Source organism: Amblyomma mixtum, chromosome 8 (assembly GCF_055824585.1).
Source record: "Amblyomma mixtum isolate Tamu chromosome 8, ASM5582458v1, whole genome shotgun sequence".
Classification (NCBI taxonomy): Eukaryota; Metazoa; Arthropoda; class Arachnida; order Ixodida; family Ixodidae; genus Amblyomma; species Amblyomma mixtum.
The window spans coordinates 117,019,694-117,036,601 of NC_143019.1; the positions used below are offsets into that span (position 1 = coordinate 117,019,694).

Below are 16,908 nucleotides of genomic sequence, written 5' to 3' on the forward strand. Positions count from 1 at the left end.
CCCCGTGAAGCCTTTCAAGAACACTTCTTGAAAGAAGCGCAAGAAGCGCAAGTTCTTTTAAATTAATCGAATAAAAACGAACCTGGTGCCATTTCTTGTAAAAACATATTAGGTTGGAAGAGACTATTACATGTTCTATTTGAAAAATGGAACTTAAGTGGGATATTCTAAAAAGTTCCGCTTATATATAAGTGCAACCGACGAACTAAAAATTATGTGCAATAACGTTCCAGTTAAGAGCGGAGAGCTTTAAGTGGAACAGAAAGTTAGGCATATATGTATCTGGAGCACATGTTCCACATACGGAGAGCTTGCGTCGACCTGATTGATGGCTTCATATCTCGGCACCGCTGCAAGACAGAGACGCCAAGCGCCGCTGGAGGTGCAGCGTCCTCACAATGTATGTTTTGGGCGCTGTGAACACTCATACGAGGCTATGTTCAGCCATCACTGAACTGCACAGTAAGATCCCTTTGCGCGAAGAACATATTTCCGTGAATGCCATTGCTTGGCCGAATATGTTGTGAACAATCTCAGTGATAAAAGATGATGCTTTTTATGACATGGAACTGTAGTCTTTAAATGAACACACATCTGCTGGCATTGCATGAAGATAATATTTATGTGTGGAAGGAAATAGACTTGGGCTGAAGAATATCACCCTCAGCTCCTGAAGTACTAACCACAATGAACGGAGAGAATAACTACAGGTTCTAGATGAATAAAAATATAGATTGATTAGTATTATATTGCTTAGCGTTGTCATGGATAATTTATTTCACAAAAAATTAAGGTAAGGCTCCAAAAACATGTCATGAATCATTTGTTCTGCAGGCAACATATGTTTGAAATGTGGTTGCATCTGCCAAAATTACGGCAGCTGAAAACCAAAAAGACGATTTTTCTGCTAACTCAATTTTAGGGCTACCACGCCTATTCAATTTTCTTAATTTTTATATCGAAAAACGAATACACAAGCAGCTGTTTCAACTAATAGCCATTACTTCTGGTGAAGGGCCGGAATACAACATCGATAAAGCACGAAAGGCAGATCCTATGACCATGAGATACAAATAGACGCAAACATTTATACCGTAACTGTGCAAATTCTTTACTTTCAAATTACAATAATCATGAGTCAGCAATCGTCCAAATAGAATCGTAAATATGTTCATGAGCTGCATGAGTTTCAGAAGGAACACTCAAAGCGATGAGCTAGTAGTCCCCCCCCCCAAAAAAAAAAAAAACATCCTACATAGGTGCTTTTATATTAAACTGGATTCACGTCTATATAAAAAACTTCGAATCGTTAATTATCTTCCATGGACTATTTGTATGCCATGCAGCGCTGCCTTTTATATCACGTGCATACGGTGATCACAATCTTATAATGTGACTGGGTATCATTTAGAAGACTCATGTATGTACATACAATAACAACAGGAGGCTCTCTAGTCTTGATTTTTCTTGCCCAAAAAAAGGCAAAACAGTTCAATGGCAAGTTCGCCAACAGCTTTCTGGGATTGCCGTAAAGTGCTAAAAATAGCGTCCTTCATCTTCTGACGAATTAAAAAATTGGGCGCGAGAAAGCATTCCCTTAAAGTCACTTCGCTCTGCGGGCATAACGATCATACCGTGGTGCGGTAAGCCAAAGAAGTTTTGAACATCCGAAATCTTGTTTAAATTATCAACTGAAGCGCATTCTCGCAGTATAATTGTGTTTCGGCATAGTAGGCCACAAAAAACTGCAAAAAATGGCGTGTCACTGTGCGTGTGTGTGTGCGTGTGTGCGTGTGTGTGTGTGTGTGTGTGTGTGTGTGTGTGTGTGTGTGTGTGTGTGTGTGTGTGTGTGTGTGTGTGTGTGTGTGTGTGTGTGTGTGTGTGTGTGTGTGTGTGTGTGTGTGTGTGTGTGTGTGTGTGTGTGTGTGTGTGTGTGTGTGTGTGTGTGTGTGTGTGTGTGTGTGTGTGTGTGTGTGTGTGTGTGTGTGTGTGTGTGTGTGTGTGTGTGTGTGTGTGTGTGTGTGTGTGTGTGTGTGTGTGTGTGTGTGTGTGTGTGTGTGTGTGTGTGTGTGTGTGTGTGTGTGTGTGTGTGTGTGTGTGTGTGTGTGTGTGTGTGTGTGTGTGTGTGTGTGTGTGTGTGTGCGCGTTTTTGACGTATATCGTATTTATGCGGCGCGAGACTGCATCAGTCGCTGAGCAACATCGCTGAGCAATGCAGCCTGGAACTAAGGGTCCTCCGTGCGTGAAGTCTGGCCATATACTTGGATAAAAGGGACTCGGTCCTCCACATGTTCCCCGTTCCTCGAACAATTGTCACCTCTGATTCGCCGTTTATCGACACTCAGCACTGTAAAATTTCTGGCGGTATCTCCCGGAATACCTTGGGCGTGCAATGGCGCTCTACTAGCGGACGTGAGCAGACAAAATTTGCTTCCCCGTCTGCATATGACCCTTCCTCACGAAGAGCAAAACGGGGCTCGTTCAATACTTGTAAGGGCTGCTGGAATGATACTTTTTTATCTACATTCCAGCACAAGAGACTCATGGAAGCGGATAGCAAGCTAAATGAAAGTCGCGAAGGGCGTTTTCATTTTAGTTTTTTTTTTATTCTGGTATTTACATATTACATAGCGCAAACATGACATTTCTTATAGAGCCCTTTAGAATATACCAGGTTTTTGAGCGCAGGCGAACAAAAATTTTTATAATGACACGTTTTGAGGTATGAAGGCGTCGTCTGCGGTGCAGTAAATACCGGCGTTGGCGAAGGCCAAAAAGCAGGAAAATATTGTTAACAAGTTAGGCACTTAAATGGTTTGTGACAAGTAAATTTTTAATTGTCACAAGTACAGACCTGGTTGCAATTAGATATTTGGCTTGTTCGATTAGTTACATCACTGAAGGAGTTCTTTTGCCTGCATGCTTTTCGAAAGCGAAGGTCTTTAGCACAATGTAGCAAATATTTGATGGCCCACAGTGCCAAGAGTAACCCCGTATTCGCCATTCTAAAATCGTATATGGTTATTACTAACTGCCGGCTACAAATCTATAATCGCAATTAGGCGTCTACCTGTAATTGTTAACAAGTTATTATTAGAAATTAGGTAACAGGCTGAATATTTAATATTACTACTCTGTTTTGTAATGTGCACCAACGCAGGTATTATTGTGCCGGAGAAGCTGGCTTCATGCCTAAAAAACCTATTTTATAGCGTTCTGGTTCACTTTCGCTGAAACACACTGCATATTCAGTAGTACCTCTTTAGCGAAAGTACTACTGAACCGTCTTATCAGTGTTTTGCGATGAAAAGAAAGATAATAGAGCGTTTTAGCATCCCCGTACGGTGAACATGGTAACTAAGGCATATGCTACCATACAGCAACTGCGGCTAGGCGAGCGTGGCAACGGTAGCAACAACAATGCGTTACTGTATTTGCCGTACGGCTAACCGGCTACGCTAAAACGTTCAAGTTTTTAGGTGGTCAAACTGAGCAAAACTGCTTCGAGAAAGACAGGCATCACTACTTTGATAGAAAAGCGGGTCATCATCATCAGCCTGACTACGCTCACCGCAGGGTAAACGCCTCTCCTATGTTTCTCCAATTAACCTTGTCCTTTGCCAGTAGCGGCCGCCATATCCCCACAAACTTCTTAATCTCATCCGCCCACCTAACTTTCTGCCACCCCCTCCTACGCTTGCCTCCTCTTGGAATCCACTCCGTTACCCTTGAGGACCAGCGGTTACCTTGCTTTCGTATTACCTGCCCTGCCCAAGGGCACTCCTTGATTTCGACTTGGATGCTTTTACTCCATGTTTGTTGCCTGACCCAATCTGCCCTGCTCCTGTCTGTTAACCTTACGCCTATCATTTTCCTTCCTACTTCTTCCTTTCTCTGATCAAGCATGGTAGTTGTTGTTGTTGACATCTCGCCCATCCTGATATCCTACTTAACATCATCCATGCCCTTCTATTTCGGGACCGGGATGATAGCTCTGTGGCCCCTGGTGATGTTACGGATTAGAAGAAGGCCAAGTGGGCCGCAGCCTGAGTGACGAGCTCGCGCTAGGTACTCAGCCACTACCCACTAGAGTTCTGATCTGACTTCTGGCCTATTTTAGAAGGCACTCCGCTTCTGCAGTGAAATAGCCACCCGGCGAGCAGGCGCCATACACAACACTCGCACGCCCTTGAGTAACTGCCTTCTTTCTCACCGAGACTGCACGGCTACAGACACCGAGGTAGTAGCCATTGCCCTAGCGGTGGCGGAGGGCTAGAGAACCGGGCGGTCGCTAACAATGCTCACGGACTCTCAAACAGTCTGCCGAAATAACATGAATGTCAGGATAGGTCGTCACGTGCTCCGTATTCTCCTCGCGACGACCGACAGAATTAAAAACCAGGAAGAACAAAACGACAAGACCCCACATAAAATTGTGTGGGTACAGGGGCACACGTGTGTGGCAGGGCACCAAGAGACCGACAGGATAGCTCGAGGATACGTTACTTTCCGAGCATATGACGAGACCGCGGAACTCGCGCCAGCACCCAAGGAATACTTGGCCATACTAGAAAACTATAGAAGCAGAGTAATGCGATATCCCTCGCCGCAGAAATCTCTCAACAGAGAGGAAGCTGTCACTTAGAGACAATTACAGACAGGCGCTTACCCAAACCTACATATACTAAACAAAATGCACCCTGCGATAAACGCGGACAAATATCCCTGGTGCGATGAAAACTAACTATATATAATGTCATATGGGCCTGAAAAAACAGAGACGTGGTTCCCAAAATGTAGAACCCGAGGTCGGAGCAATGGCACGCACTGCTGCCCAGCGACGGCTGTGAAGACCATCAAGGTCTGGTACAGCGAGGTCAATGGGTGGCAGTGGCCAGCGGAAACCTGAACTGAGGCCAACCGACCATTGATCAAAGGTGGTCAACGTCGACAGAGAAGACTCCTAGGGATACAAACAAGGAGAGAACGTCTCTGATGTTGAACCAAAACCCCAGAAAAAAGCACGAGTAAAATAAAGCTTTGCCTTCCTTCCTATACGGAATACATAAGGCGGAACACAGTCATCCAACAATTCTAAATAAATACAGGAACACATATAACTCCCTTAACCTTAATGACTCCTCATTTTATAGCAATGTAGTCGTGTTTCCGCCACGGTGACGAACCAGAACCGAACCTGAACTGGAAAGTAGACCCGAATTCTCATGTTTACACTGTACCGGACGGGGCCGAACCCATATTTTGGCCATCTTGGAACGGAGCCTTAACCGGAACGATTCGAAGGAACCTTTCCGAAGTAGTTTGGGACTCGGTTCAGCCCCAGTATTTTGCAGCTCTGTATACTTTTTCTCTTTTTCTTCAGACAAAATGAGAGATGCTAGTGCGTAGGTTGACCAGCCTAAAGGTCTGCGCTAGACAAAGAGAAAACGACACCCTGTATTTCGAACAACAAAACTGATGGAATTCAGCTGTGTAGAAATAAATTAAGGGGCGCTTCTGTGATATAGAGGGCATTCACAAACTTCGTATTATTTGTTGGCAAGACGATACACCGTTGAACCAAGAAGGAGCATGCAAGAATGAAACTTGGCCGGGAGTTTACCATTTTTCTACATGTTTTCCCCCAATGGCCATGCACTTCTGCCAGCGATCAACTAGCTGCCGGAGGCCATCGCTATAGAACTCTTCCGGAGCATTTCACTACGGCGTATTTCATAGCTTGAGTCGCTTTGGGACGTTAAACCCCAATAAACCAATAAATAAATCTTCTTTTCCAGAGTTCAGGAGAAGTTCGACTTGAGCAGTAACTTCCTCGTCGTCCCGAAAATGTTTTATGCGCTGCGTGTCCTTCACATGAGGGAAGAAGAGGAAGTCACTTGGTGCGAGGTCGGGTGAATTTGGGGGATGGAGCAAAATTTTGTAGCCTAAGGTGGCCACTTGTCTCGCCGTCGCCTGTGCTGAGTGAGCCAGTACGTTGTCATGGAGCAGACGGACGCCTTTCGAGGGCTTTACTCTGTGCTTTGCCTTGATAGCTCCTCTCAACTTGGTGATATGCTCTCAATAGTATTTCCCTGTAGTAGCTTGGCCTTTGCCGGCGTAATCTGTGAGAAGAGTTCCACGGGAGTCCCAGAACACGCTCAGCTTGACCTTGCGTGATGATGGCCCAGCCTTAGCCTTTCTTTTTGGCACCGGTGAGTTTGTATGCTTCCATTGAATGCTTTGAATTTTTCTTTGTGGATTATAGTTGTGCACCCAATATTTATCAGTGGTTCTCTCTCATAGCTTCAACATTTCTGAAGCTGCTTCCTGCCGCAAGTATATTCGCATTGGAGTCAGACCCCGGAACCCAGCGCGCGGCAACCTTTGGCATGTACAGGCTGTTGTGAAGATTGCTTTGCACTGAGGGTATACTTACATTAATCTGTTTCACTATTTCTTTCAGCAGTTATCCGCCGGTCAGCGAGCACTAAAGCCTACACTTGCGCAGCAATCTGTGATTCACCATGCTGCTCTGCCCCTCAGTTCTTCGTCGTCCAGGCTTGTGTGGCTGCACTTAAAACGTCTGCACCAAGTTCCCGCACAGTCATAGGCTGGGGCATTGTCACCGTACACCACCACCAGCTCTGCATGTATCTTCGTAGCATCGTGTTCCTTCAAATACAAAAAGCGAATCACTGCACGTGCTTTGAGGTTCACGATGGATGCTGCGATTTTTTTTTCCCCTTGTGATGTTGCGCGGTACTACATAGAACACAACTTTTATGTTCTGTTAAAAGTAGAGCGACTGGCAATTACTTTTATTTCTGTCGTGTACGCCTGTTTTAAATTTATGGTGCTGATAATGAGTAATTCATGAACGCCCGTACTTTCGGCAGTTCTAACGCATGTATGCCAGATTGATGTGAAATCTTGTGTCTATTAGAGTTTATCTGCTTTACTTGTGCGTATGGTTTCAATCAAACTGTTAGCCAACTCTAACTTATAAATCACGGAGTTATAATATCTTGCTTTTCTTTGTGCCATGCGCTATACGGGACATTCCCCAACGCGTGATCTGCATTCCGGTGCATGCGCGAATAAACGGCAATACTGTTAGAACTGATAAGATAACAATTATAAACCGTCATCCCCATTGCTCATCCGGCGGAATAGATTAGTATCATTGCTTTTTAGAGCGCGTTGGACAATGGTTCGAATCTTGCTTTTTTGCTCATGGTTTTCCTCCTCTTTCTTTTTTTGACCAAGCGTTCTCATCACGAAAATTATCATTTACACCTGTCGATAAGTTTCCTTTTAGGAAGCATTTTAGGAGCTTTAGAGCTGAAATCGCCATTTAAACCACTGCCTAAATATATTTTTCAACCGTGTTTTCTTTACTGCCCTAGATTTCTTTGCGCACAAACGAAAAAATACTGTGGTAGTATGTTACATTTTAGGCTCCATTTGTAACATTTTTAATAAAATGTCCAGATTAAATAGCTTCCAAACCAGTAGGAAGGGGAAACCAAAATTGCTGCACTGCATCGTTGTGCACGCGCAGAACTCAAGATCGCGCTTTGCTGAATATCAGGTATGTGACTATAAATATTGCCGCATGCCAGCACCGCGCGGCCTCCGCGCTCAGTCCAAACGACGGCGAAGCGGCGCTTAGCTCGAAAGGCGCCCTCGGGCTAGACCTGGCTCCGGGGTTAAAAAGGATCGGCTTCTTTCTTCGGTTTTCCCTTACGCCTTCCTGCACGGCTCTCCTTCGGTCGCAACAACCTGTGAAACAGCCTTGAGCTAAAGTGTGCAAGTTCGCACGCTTTGGGAAACCGAAAAGTTTCGACTACATCACTGTGTTCAACAGGCATTTCAAGTTAAACGTTTCGTTTTAAAAGGAAAAACAAAAATAAGAAACAAATGTACTGAATACTTTTATTAGGCAGGACATACCACCCTAATCTGTTATTTAGAGGTTACTTATATTTAACGGCATTAAGTAACACTACTTGCTCAAACCGCCATCCGAAAGAGCCCCGCGATGCGGCCGTGCTATAGGCGAAGCAATTGAAAAAAGCCTCTCTACAGGAGCAACTATCGGTTCGTTTTATGAAGGTGCTATTGTCAACGAATAAGAGCGGACTACATATGTAGTACCGTTCATTCGGGGATCCTGGCGATATTATTAATAAGCTCAATTTTCCCGAACGCATACTGCGCACTATGGCTTATTGTACTGCTTGCTTCTGCAATGGAAATTACTGCGTCTGCTGGAGTATTTGACACTTTCGGCGCTACTGACCCCATTTACCTGTGTGTAAAAGAATGCGTGACCTTTATTGGGCGAACAAAATAAGAACAGATGTGGTGTAAGCGCCTGAGCATAGCGGCGAAAGTCGTCTATTTTTGTTGGCAACCACCTATGCTTCAAATAGGTGCTAAAACATGTTGTTCCTACCAAACGGACCTGTACCAACTCACCCAATATTTCACCCTTTAAAACTGAGGACTTCGCTGCCAGGTATGGAAAGGAAAGTGATAGGTTTAACGTCAACAGATACGAAGTGGGCAGAGGGAGTCAGGGAACAAACGCGGGTTAATAACATCCTAGTAGAGATCAAAAAGAAATGGGCTGGGCAGGCCATGCAATATGAAGGCAAGATAACCGATCATCGCTTAGAGTAACAGACTGGACTCGAAGAGAAGGCATGCATAGCGGGTTACGGCAGAACGTTAGGTGGGCTAATGAGATTGGGAAGTTTGCGGGTGTAAGGCGGCCGCTGCGACCACGCGACAGGGTCAACTGGAGACATCTGGGAGTGGCCTTTTGTCTTGCACTAGGCGTAATCAAGATGGTGACGGTGATGAAAATTAATTAATGCGATTGATGTTGCACCGTATGCCTTAGCACTGGTGTTCGTTCCCGGACGGCGCAGGTGCTATCACTGAGGCGTTCAAACCTTGCTAGTGGGTGGTGTGATCCAGTCCGTCAACACTCAGTGATACACCGTATCCTCGCTCCGCACTCCCGATCCAATCGAGCAACACAGTGTGACACGCAGTACCTCTGTAATCTCTCCAACCCGCCAACCGTCGTCGCTCATCCTCATTTCGTCTTCACTCTCCCCCACCACCTCTCTTCTGAAAGTAGGGAAGGAGATTTTTCTTTCTCCACCTTGCCACCTGGTAGCCGAGGTTCAGACGAAGTGACGGACGGACGAATTTTTGCGACATACAGGTTCTAATGTTCACGCAGCAAAAAGAAACATAGAAAAGGGGAATTCATATTACAACAAGAAGATAACCTCAACAGCATAAAAGCCGCCGCGGTGGCTCAGTGGCCATGGTGCTCGGCTGCTGTGTCGAAAGACGCGGGTTCGATCCCGGCCGCGGCGGTTGAATTTCTTTGGAGGAGAAATTCTAGAGGCCCGTGTACTGTGCGATGTCAGTGCACGTTAAAGAACCCCAGGTGGTCGAAATTTCCGGAGAGAGAGAGAGAAAAACTTTATCATGGCAAGTGTGTTTAGACCCCCCTTGGGTCCCTGGACCACCGCACGGTCCCACTCTACGTCGTAACGTTCATGCGGTGTTTGTCCATGACGTCGGCACCCCGAAGCACCGCAGCAAGCTGCGATGGCGGGTCCGGAGACGAGAGCACGACCTCCCAGTCCTCCCAACTTGATAAAGCGGGCTGTCCCTGCGGGGGAGGATCAGCAGGGCAGCCGAAAAGGATGTGGGAGAGTGTGGCGTGAGGGTCGCCGCACAGGGTGCATGCAGGGGAGGTGCCACAGTAGAGAGATAGGAGCTGAGGGGATGAGAGAGAGCGGGTCTGGAGGCGTCTCCAGAGGATCTGTTGGGAATGGGTAAGGGAGGGGTGTGGAGGAGGGTAAGTCCGACGGTCCAAGCGGGGCATTTGCGTGAGCTCTGCAAAGGTGTGCGCCCGCTCTCTCGAGAAACCTGGACCGAGGCCGTCCTGAGCCCGGCAAATCAAACCTCGGGCCAATTTATCGGCAGCCTCGTTTCCTGGATTCCCAGAGTGAGCCGGCACCCACTGGAGCTCTACCCTGCGTGGTAAGTTTTTGGAGGGGGTGTTCAACAACTTCCAAGCAGGGGCGTGAATCCTGCCTCTCGCGAAGTTGAACAGAGCCGTTTTGGAGTCGCTAAAGATGTAGTTTGCATTGGAATGTACAAGGGCTAGGGCGATGGCGGTTTCCTCTGCCTCCTCAGACGTACAGCCCGAGGGAAGGCGGTGTGTGAGGGGCTGTGCTAGGACTGGATTGTAACCAACTGCTACAGCTTCATGAGTTGTGCACGCGGCGTCTACCCAAATGGCGTCCTGGGCTTGTCCGTAATACTTGTGTAGGGCCTTAGCGCGAGCCATGCGGCGAGGGATGTGGTACTGGGGATGAATGTTCCGGGGAAGGGGTTTCACAACGAGGGGGGTATGAATGTGTCGAGGAATGGCTATAAGGGATGTCTGATTAGCGGGAATGTTGATGCGAAGGGAAGCGAGGATATGCCTGCCAGTTGCGCTCGCGGCAAGTCTTAGATACTGTGTCTGAAGGTGCGCGTCTACTAGTTCCTGAATGGTGTTATGCATGCCTAATTCAAGGAGCTTGGCTGTGCTAGTGCTGCGGGGTAGGTTTAAGGCTGCCTTGGTTGCTAGACGAATCATGGCGTTCACTCGCTCTGTTTCTATGCGGTTCAGCTTAAGATATGGGGTGGCGTATAAAAGTCCTCCACTACGGCGTCTCTCATAGCCTTAGTCGCTTTGGGACGTTAAACCCCATAAACCAACCAACGATCAACAGCATAACTTAAAATATTTAAGCTATCTGGCGTATTGTGCTGCATTCAGTGAAAGATGTGTTGGATTTGTGCACTGTAGAGATATTTGCATTTTCGAAACATATTTGCAAGCACCATTTCTCCTTCATCATTGGCCCGCGTCAGTCCGTTGGATTACTAAGAAACCAGGAGTAGCTAGGGTGTCGCGGTTGATCATGTAAAGTTTTCCTTGGTTCAAAGCAAACTGAAACAGCTGCAAGGATTTTCATGGGCACTCTAGCCAGCAGACTACTTAAAATGTCCCCTTTATAATTGAAACTACATGGACCTCGAATCTTGTGCAGGCCGTGCACCGAGGACACCCTGCTAGAAGTCCTGGGCTGAGACGGCTGGCCCTCCAAGACGACTGTGCTGTTTTTTGTTACCACTCTTCTCGTGGGCTTTTCGCAAGCGGCTGTGTTCGGAAACTCTTCAGGCTCAACATTCATATCAGGTATGATTACCACAGTGTGTATGGGATTGATCGCTCCTCTACAGAGCGCACAACGCAGAGATGTAGGGCATCGGAAGTCACGATTACCCGATTAACCCTTAAAAATGTAAATTTGGCAGCATATGTGTTTATCACCATTAAATAAACGATGACAATAATTGTTAACCTTAAGACAATGACGAAACCTGGGGCTGCCACAGTGCCTGCTATGTCACTAAAAACCAGGAAGGACTATCTGAATTAGCTTCAAGACATTTTTGAATAATTTTCATCGTCTCCTTTACAATCAGAAATATGGACCACTAGCAAATGTATACTCGTGTGCAAAATACGTAACCGATCTGGCCCATCTATTATCGCCCCAAGTTCCTGGCACTGACTGCCTGTAAGCCTGCAAGGATTTCCTGTAATAATTTCAGAATTCGCATTGCCCCGCGGTCACATAACTTTCTTATTGTGCTCATCAGCATGACTTTCGCCGCCGCGTATACATCAAAACCCGGCTTTTAAATATTCTACTGACCCTCATTTTTTAGACATGGACTCTTCATGACAAGGTTACACCATATATTTCGACTTCTCTATTGTTTTCGAAAGCACGCCCCACTAGAGTCTTATGCCTAAATTCTCTAGGATTCTGATCTATGATCTATTTTATCATAATTTCGCCGCATTTTAACAAAGCAGCCCCTGCCTGTACACGGTCATTAACAAACATTCTTGTTCACTAGTAAAGTAATTTCTGATGCACACTAAGGCTCGTTTTTCTGTCCACTTTATCACTGATCTTAATCAGAACGCTTCCGCCGAAATTTCATCCATTGTTGGACTCCTGCATCTCTTGACGCCAGATTAATACTGATGGTGACTAGTCATCACTTAAGAACATAAGCGTAATTTATTACTGGCACATATATTGGCTGATACAGCTAAACGTCTCAAACTGCCAGTACGAGGCAAGTCTCTCGAAAACATTCCAACCCCAGCTATGCTTATTCACATACCGTCCAAAAAACTAACACAAGTTCAGCCCTACCTGTACCTCGGGTGCATGAGCTGGAGCAAGTGGGCCTGGTCTGAACAAAAATGAATCTAGCAGCTAGTAATCTATGTCGCTTGGTTTCTTGAGAAGATCAATGTACATGGAGGTGCTTTCTTTTCGAAAATTAGCATATGAAACATACACTTGTACAACACTGCCGTATGGATTATCAAATTGAAATTTTCACCAAGGATGCTTAACACCCTTCACCATTAAAGCATAACATAATTGCAATATTAGTTCTGCAGTCATGAACAGCACAATTTTAAAAATTTAGGAACATTCCACCATACTTTTCTTTTTTTGTGACTATTGTGTCATACATGCGTTCCTTCACATATAAAGAACATGTGTTTCTTCACATGTGTGACCCAATAAAAGCCACTCGCATCCACGGAGCATGTTTGTTACCTATAATTATTATAGATGACTAAGCATCAGCAGGAACCGATGATCGCTTAAACTCCATCCACTACAGCACCGCTGCCAGATCCCATGGTTGTACCGCTCTCGTAAATCGTACTACAACCGCTAATAGGAATCACCAGAGACCTAAAAAGTCTTTTCTGCCAAGCGCGGCTGAAAATTAGATCAACTGCATTACTGCACTGTAGACACGTGGCATTATTAATTTAATAACCACGTAACGCTTTCGCGACATGTATTTACGGCGGAGCTTAAGTGTTTCCTCTAGTTTTAGTACGCTAGCAGGATGGGCCCCGCCTACCGATTTCGCCGATCTTAGTCAGAAGCCTACTTTATCATGAAAGCCTAACCTGAATACGAAACCGAAACTGAAGTGAAAGACGAAGCGTTAGCGTCCCTACTTAGAAATTGCCCGACCTACCCTTGATCATCCGCCATTTTTCCTGCTCTATTGCAACCATCCTCGCGTAAGTTAAGAGATTTCTTCACGTAAGTTCCACTAATGAACCATTAGCTATTTTTTTACGTTGACCTTGCGTTGAACTGAGATTCTGTTTTCCGGAACGGTTCACTTGCTCTTCTTCCCATCATTAACGCATGTTTTCCCACCCTACTTGATAAACCGTGTGGCGATTAGGCCTCATTGCGAAAGAGTCGAGAAACTACGGTATTAAGCCATTGTTTCAGTCAGGCAGTGATCCAGGGTAGGGAGCCTATCCCAGGATTCTTCATATGAGAACATTTGAGAAAGCTGTGTGTCTTTGCATTAATTGTTGGCATGTCTCGGAGTTAAGACTGATGCTCACTGCAAGTAGCGCCAATTGACGTTGCATTTCACATTGCACTCTTTCCTGCAAATAACTCTAACAAGGAATATTTATCTACGGGATATACGCCATGAGCCCAGCGCTGGCTGCGCCGCCTGTCGTCGCCTTGGCGAAGCAGCAACGGGTCTGCTCGCTAGCTTGCGGCTTGCTGCTGGCTTGTTGCTGCTGTCCCCTGGCCTTCTGCTTACATGTCTCCCGCAGGAATTCTAATAATTGCATGTGCCACCATACGCGAACTTTACGGAATGGATTAATAATCGGACAAGCATCTCGTTATTATCAGAAGTGGGTTTAGCCTTCAAAATCCAGATTTTCCTTCCTGCGGAATTCTGGCGCGTGGTCAATCTTGCGACGTGAATCAGAACCGAACCCTGGGCAAATATTGTGAAAAAAAGAAAATGTTCACAGGATGTGATCAATTTTCGTCTCTTCTTGCCTTGGTTTTCTTCTACACATGAACAATGCTGCGTTGTTAGACATTGTAAAAGACTGCTAAACGTGACTAAACCGTGCAGTACACTGGTGTAGGAAGCTTCATAAGTTGCTATGGGTGGCATATGGGATGTCCGTCTGCGTTTTCTGCTGCCTATTTACCTCTCTCATGCACTGGTACTTAGCATGCTGTGCTTCTGGCTTGTTCCTGCACGCTGTATTAAACGACTATTTTATTTTTACAGCATGCGGATGTCGTTTCGATTCCAATAACATAGGCTTCACTGCAATATTTGTGCACGATTCTGAAAATGTTACCTGCCGCTGCTCTGCTGCTCGAAATGTATATTTACTGAAGCACGATACTTCACAGTGTGCAAACTTTTTTTAGGATAAATTTTGGTTACAGGATACTAATAATCCTCTCAAAAGATAGCGACTCCGTTTTGTAGTTCAATGTTACTGTTTAATGTATTTTAGTGAGGTAAGAATGGCGTAAATATATGTGAGGTGTGGCATCCCGAAATCATACTTGGACTGTCAAGGATGCCGTTAGGAGAGGGATCCGGATTAAGTTAGGTTGGTTTGCTTTGGTTTATTGGCTTTAACGTCCCAAAGCGACTAAGGCTATGAGAGAGATCATCCAAGGCTCCTTAACCTGCACTTACAATGCGCACCGCGGGAATGCTTTTAGACGCCGTAGTGGAGGGCTCCGGAAATTTCGACCGCCTGGGGTTCTTTAACGTGCACTGACATCGCACAGTACACGGGCCTCTAGAATTTCGCCTCCATAGAAATTCCACCACCGCGGCCGGGATCGAACCCGCGTCCTTCGGGTCAGCAGTCGAGCGCCATAACCACTGAGCCACCGCGGCGGCTTCGGAATGCTTTTACATTCCGGTTCTGTCCTAATGAGGTCGTCCTTGTCAGAAATTGATCCCATTACTTTGGGCTCAGTGGCCATTGATGAGCGGGCGCCTTTCACGCTATACCCAGGGCTTTTTGAGCGGCGTACAATGCGTGTTCGCGTTTCAGCAGCTCTCTCCAAACCTCGTGTGGTTGAATTGGGCGTGCCGCAGGGTTCTATTTTTTCACGCTTTCTGTTTAATGTGCTGATGTCGGTGGTGAAACGTCGAAACCTCCAAGCCAAAGGCGGGTAATTTTTGCATGCTTATTGGCGCCCCTCCGAAACAGGTATGCATTAACCAAAAAAGGTATTCCTTTTTTTTTTATATATGCCGGTACGCCGTTTAAAAGGTATGCCTTTACCAGGGTTTGTTTTTTCCATATTGTGTCTTATTGCTACTGTGGCATGAAAACAAACGCTATAGCTGCTTTGCAAAGCGTTAAACGGTCGCTAAGTGTTTAGCGAAATAGAGCAAGGTCTCCGGCTAAGATTTTGTTGATGGGAAGAAGTCGAACATCCAGCCCAGCATACATACCGACCAAATTTCTAACCATGTAGACCAGCGTTCCCAATCACAACTGCTGACAGATGTTACGTCAAAATCAACCAATTATTTGCTTCAAGCAAGAAATGCGGAGTTAGAAAGGCTGCATCATATATTACGCCGACAATATTACCTCTAGCTTACCGAAGTTACCGAAGTTGGCACTTCGAAAAGTTGCCATCTAAAACTGTATATTTTAAAAGCTATACCTTAACCTGGGTTTATTTTTTCGATATTGTTTCTGATTCCTACTGTATACTATAGCATGAAAACAAACGCTATAGCTGCTTTGCAAAGTATTGGACAGTGATGCTCTTTCGTATTATGTTTAGCTCCAGTGCCATATCGCATTCTTTTAAAAACTCAATTCAGTGCTAGATCCCGAAATTCTGCAGCGTAGAAGGCGATCATTTCTCCCTCATTCCTTTTTGTTTAGTCAGCTCAGCCACCAGCGACTGACCGGATTACGGCAGTGCAACAGAATATCATTTCATCCAGCATCAGACCATTTTGTCCAAATAATCGAGGAACTGCACCTAAAGGTTCAGTTACTGCCTTCACGTGGTAATTTATTGCCAAGACATTCAAGTGCTATCAGCACCCTGGTATGCCGGTATGCATAGACGGCGCTCCGCGGTGCAAGGTTGCCGAGATTTTTGGGGCTTCATAGCACATGCAGCGTATATGCTCTCTTGGGAGCATTGAGAAACAGGTAACTGCAGTCAACTGTACTTCGCAGCCTGGCGTCGTTGCTCTTGCCATAAGCACTTAACGCATACGCGCATTGGGCTCGCCATACTGCAGCAGCGCCGAAGAGGCGGCCAATCTCGTTGAGCACCGAACTATCTCCACCTCTTACCTCTGCAGCAATAAAAATACCCTTCACTGGAAAACCCGAAGAGGAAATCTCAGCCACTAACTTGAGCCAATGCGGCCATAAAAAGCGAGCAGAATGGCCGGCAAACGCGTGCCAAGACGGGAGGGCGTGGCCAGTGCACCCCGCTGCTGTTTCCAGAACCGGCCCCAAGAAGGATTTCAGCGGCGTCCCTACAGGCAGTGCTCCCGGCGTATAGCGCAAATCGGAGCATATCGGTATAGACCAAATCAAAAATGTGCTCTGGACGGGTCGCTGACTTAATAAAATTTATTTTCGCTGCGTGCACAAAGTGCATACAGCAAGGAATAAGGAAACTGGCAGAAACAAAGTGAGGTGAATTGTATGTGAATGGATGGGACAATGACACGTAGTTTCACTAGTCAATTTCATAACAATGCAGGTCTCTTTAGTAAATACTTCTACCACATGCTCATACATTCTGCACTGTGCAATTTTAGATGTCCTAATAATTTCAGTTCTGGTATGCTGCGGCAGTTCTTGCTTCTAGCGTCTGTAATATATGCGGTTTTACCTTCGGCGGTGCTAAACAACTTAGTGAAGCCACACCTACT

General features: G+C 45.8%; 1 protein-coding gene across 1 annotated transcript in view; it reads left to right on the forward strand.

Annotated features, from left to right (window-relative positions):
• The first annotated feature begins 276 nt into the window (after positions 1–276).
• The window catches only part of LOC149334065 (neprilysin-1-like), a 68,652-nt gene continuing 52,020 nt past the window's right edge, over positions 277–16,908 (forward strand). Inside the window, exons 1-2 of the mRNA XM_089557852.1 lie at positions 277–400; positions 11,174–11,281. Coding sequence (XP_089413978.1) covers positions 277–400; positions 11,174–11,281 — 232 coding nt within the window. The remainder of the gene's footprint in view (positions 401–11,173; positions 11,282–16,908) is intronic.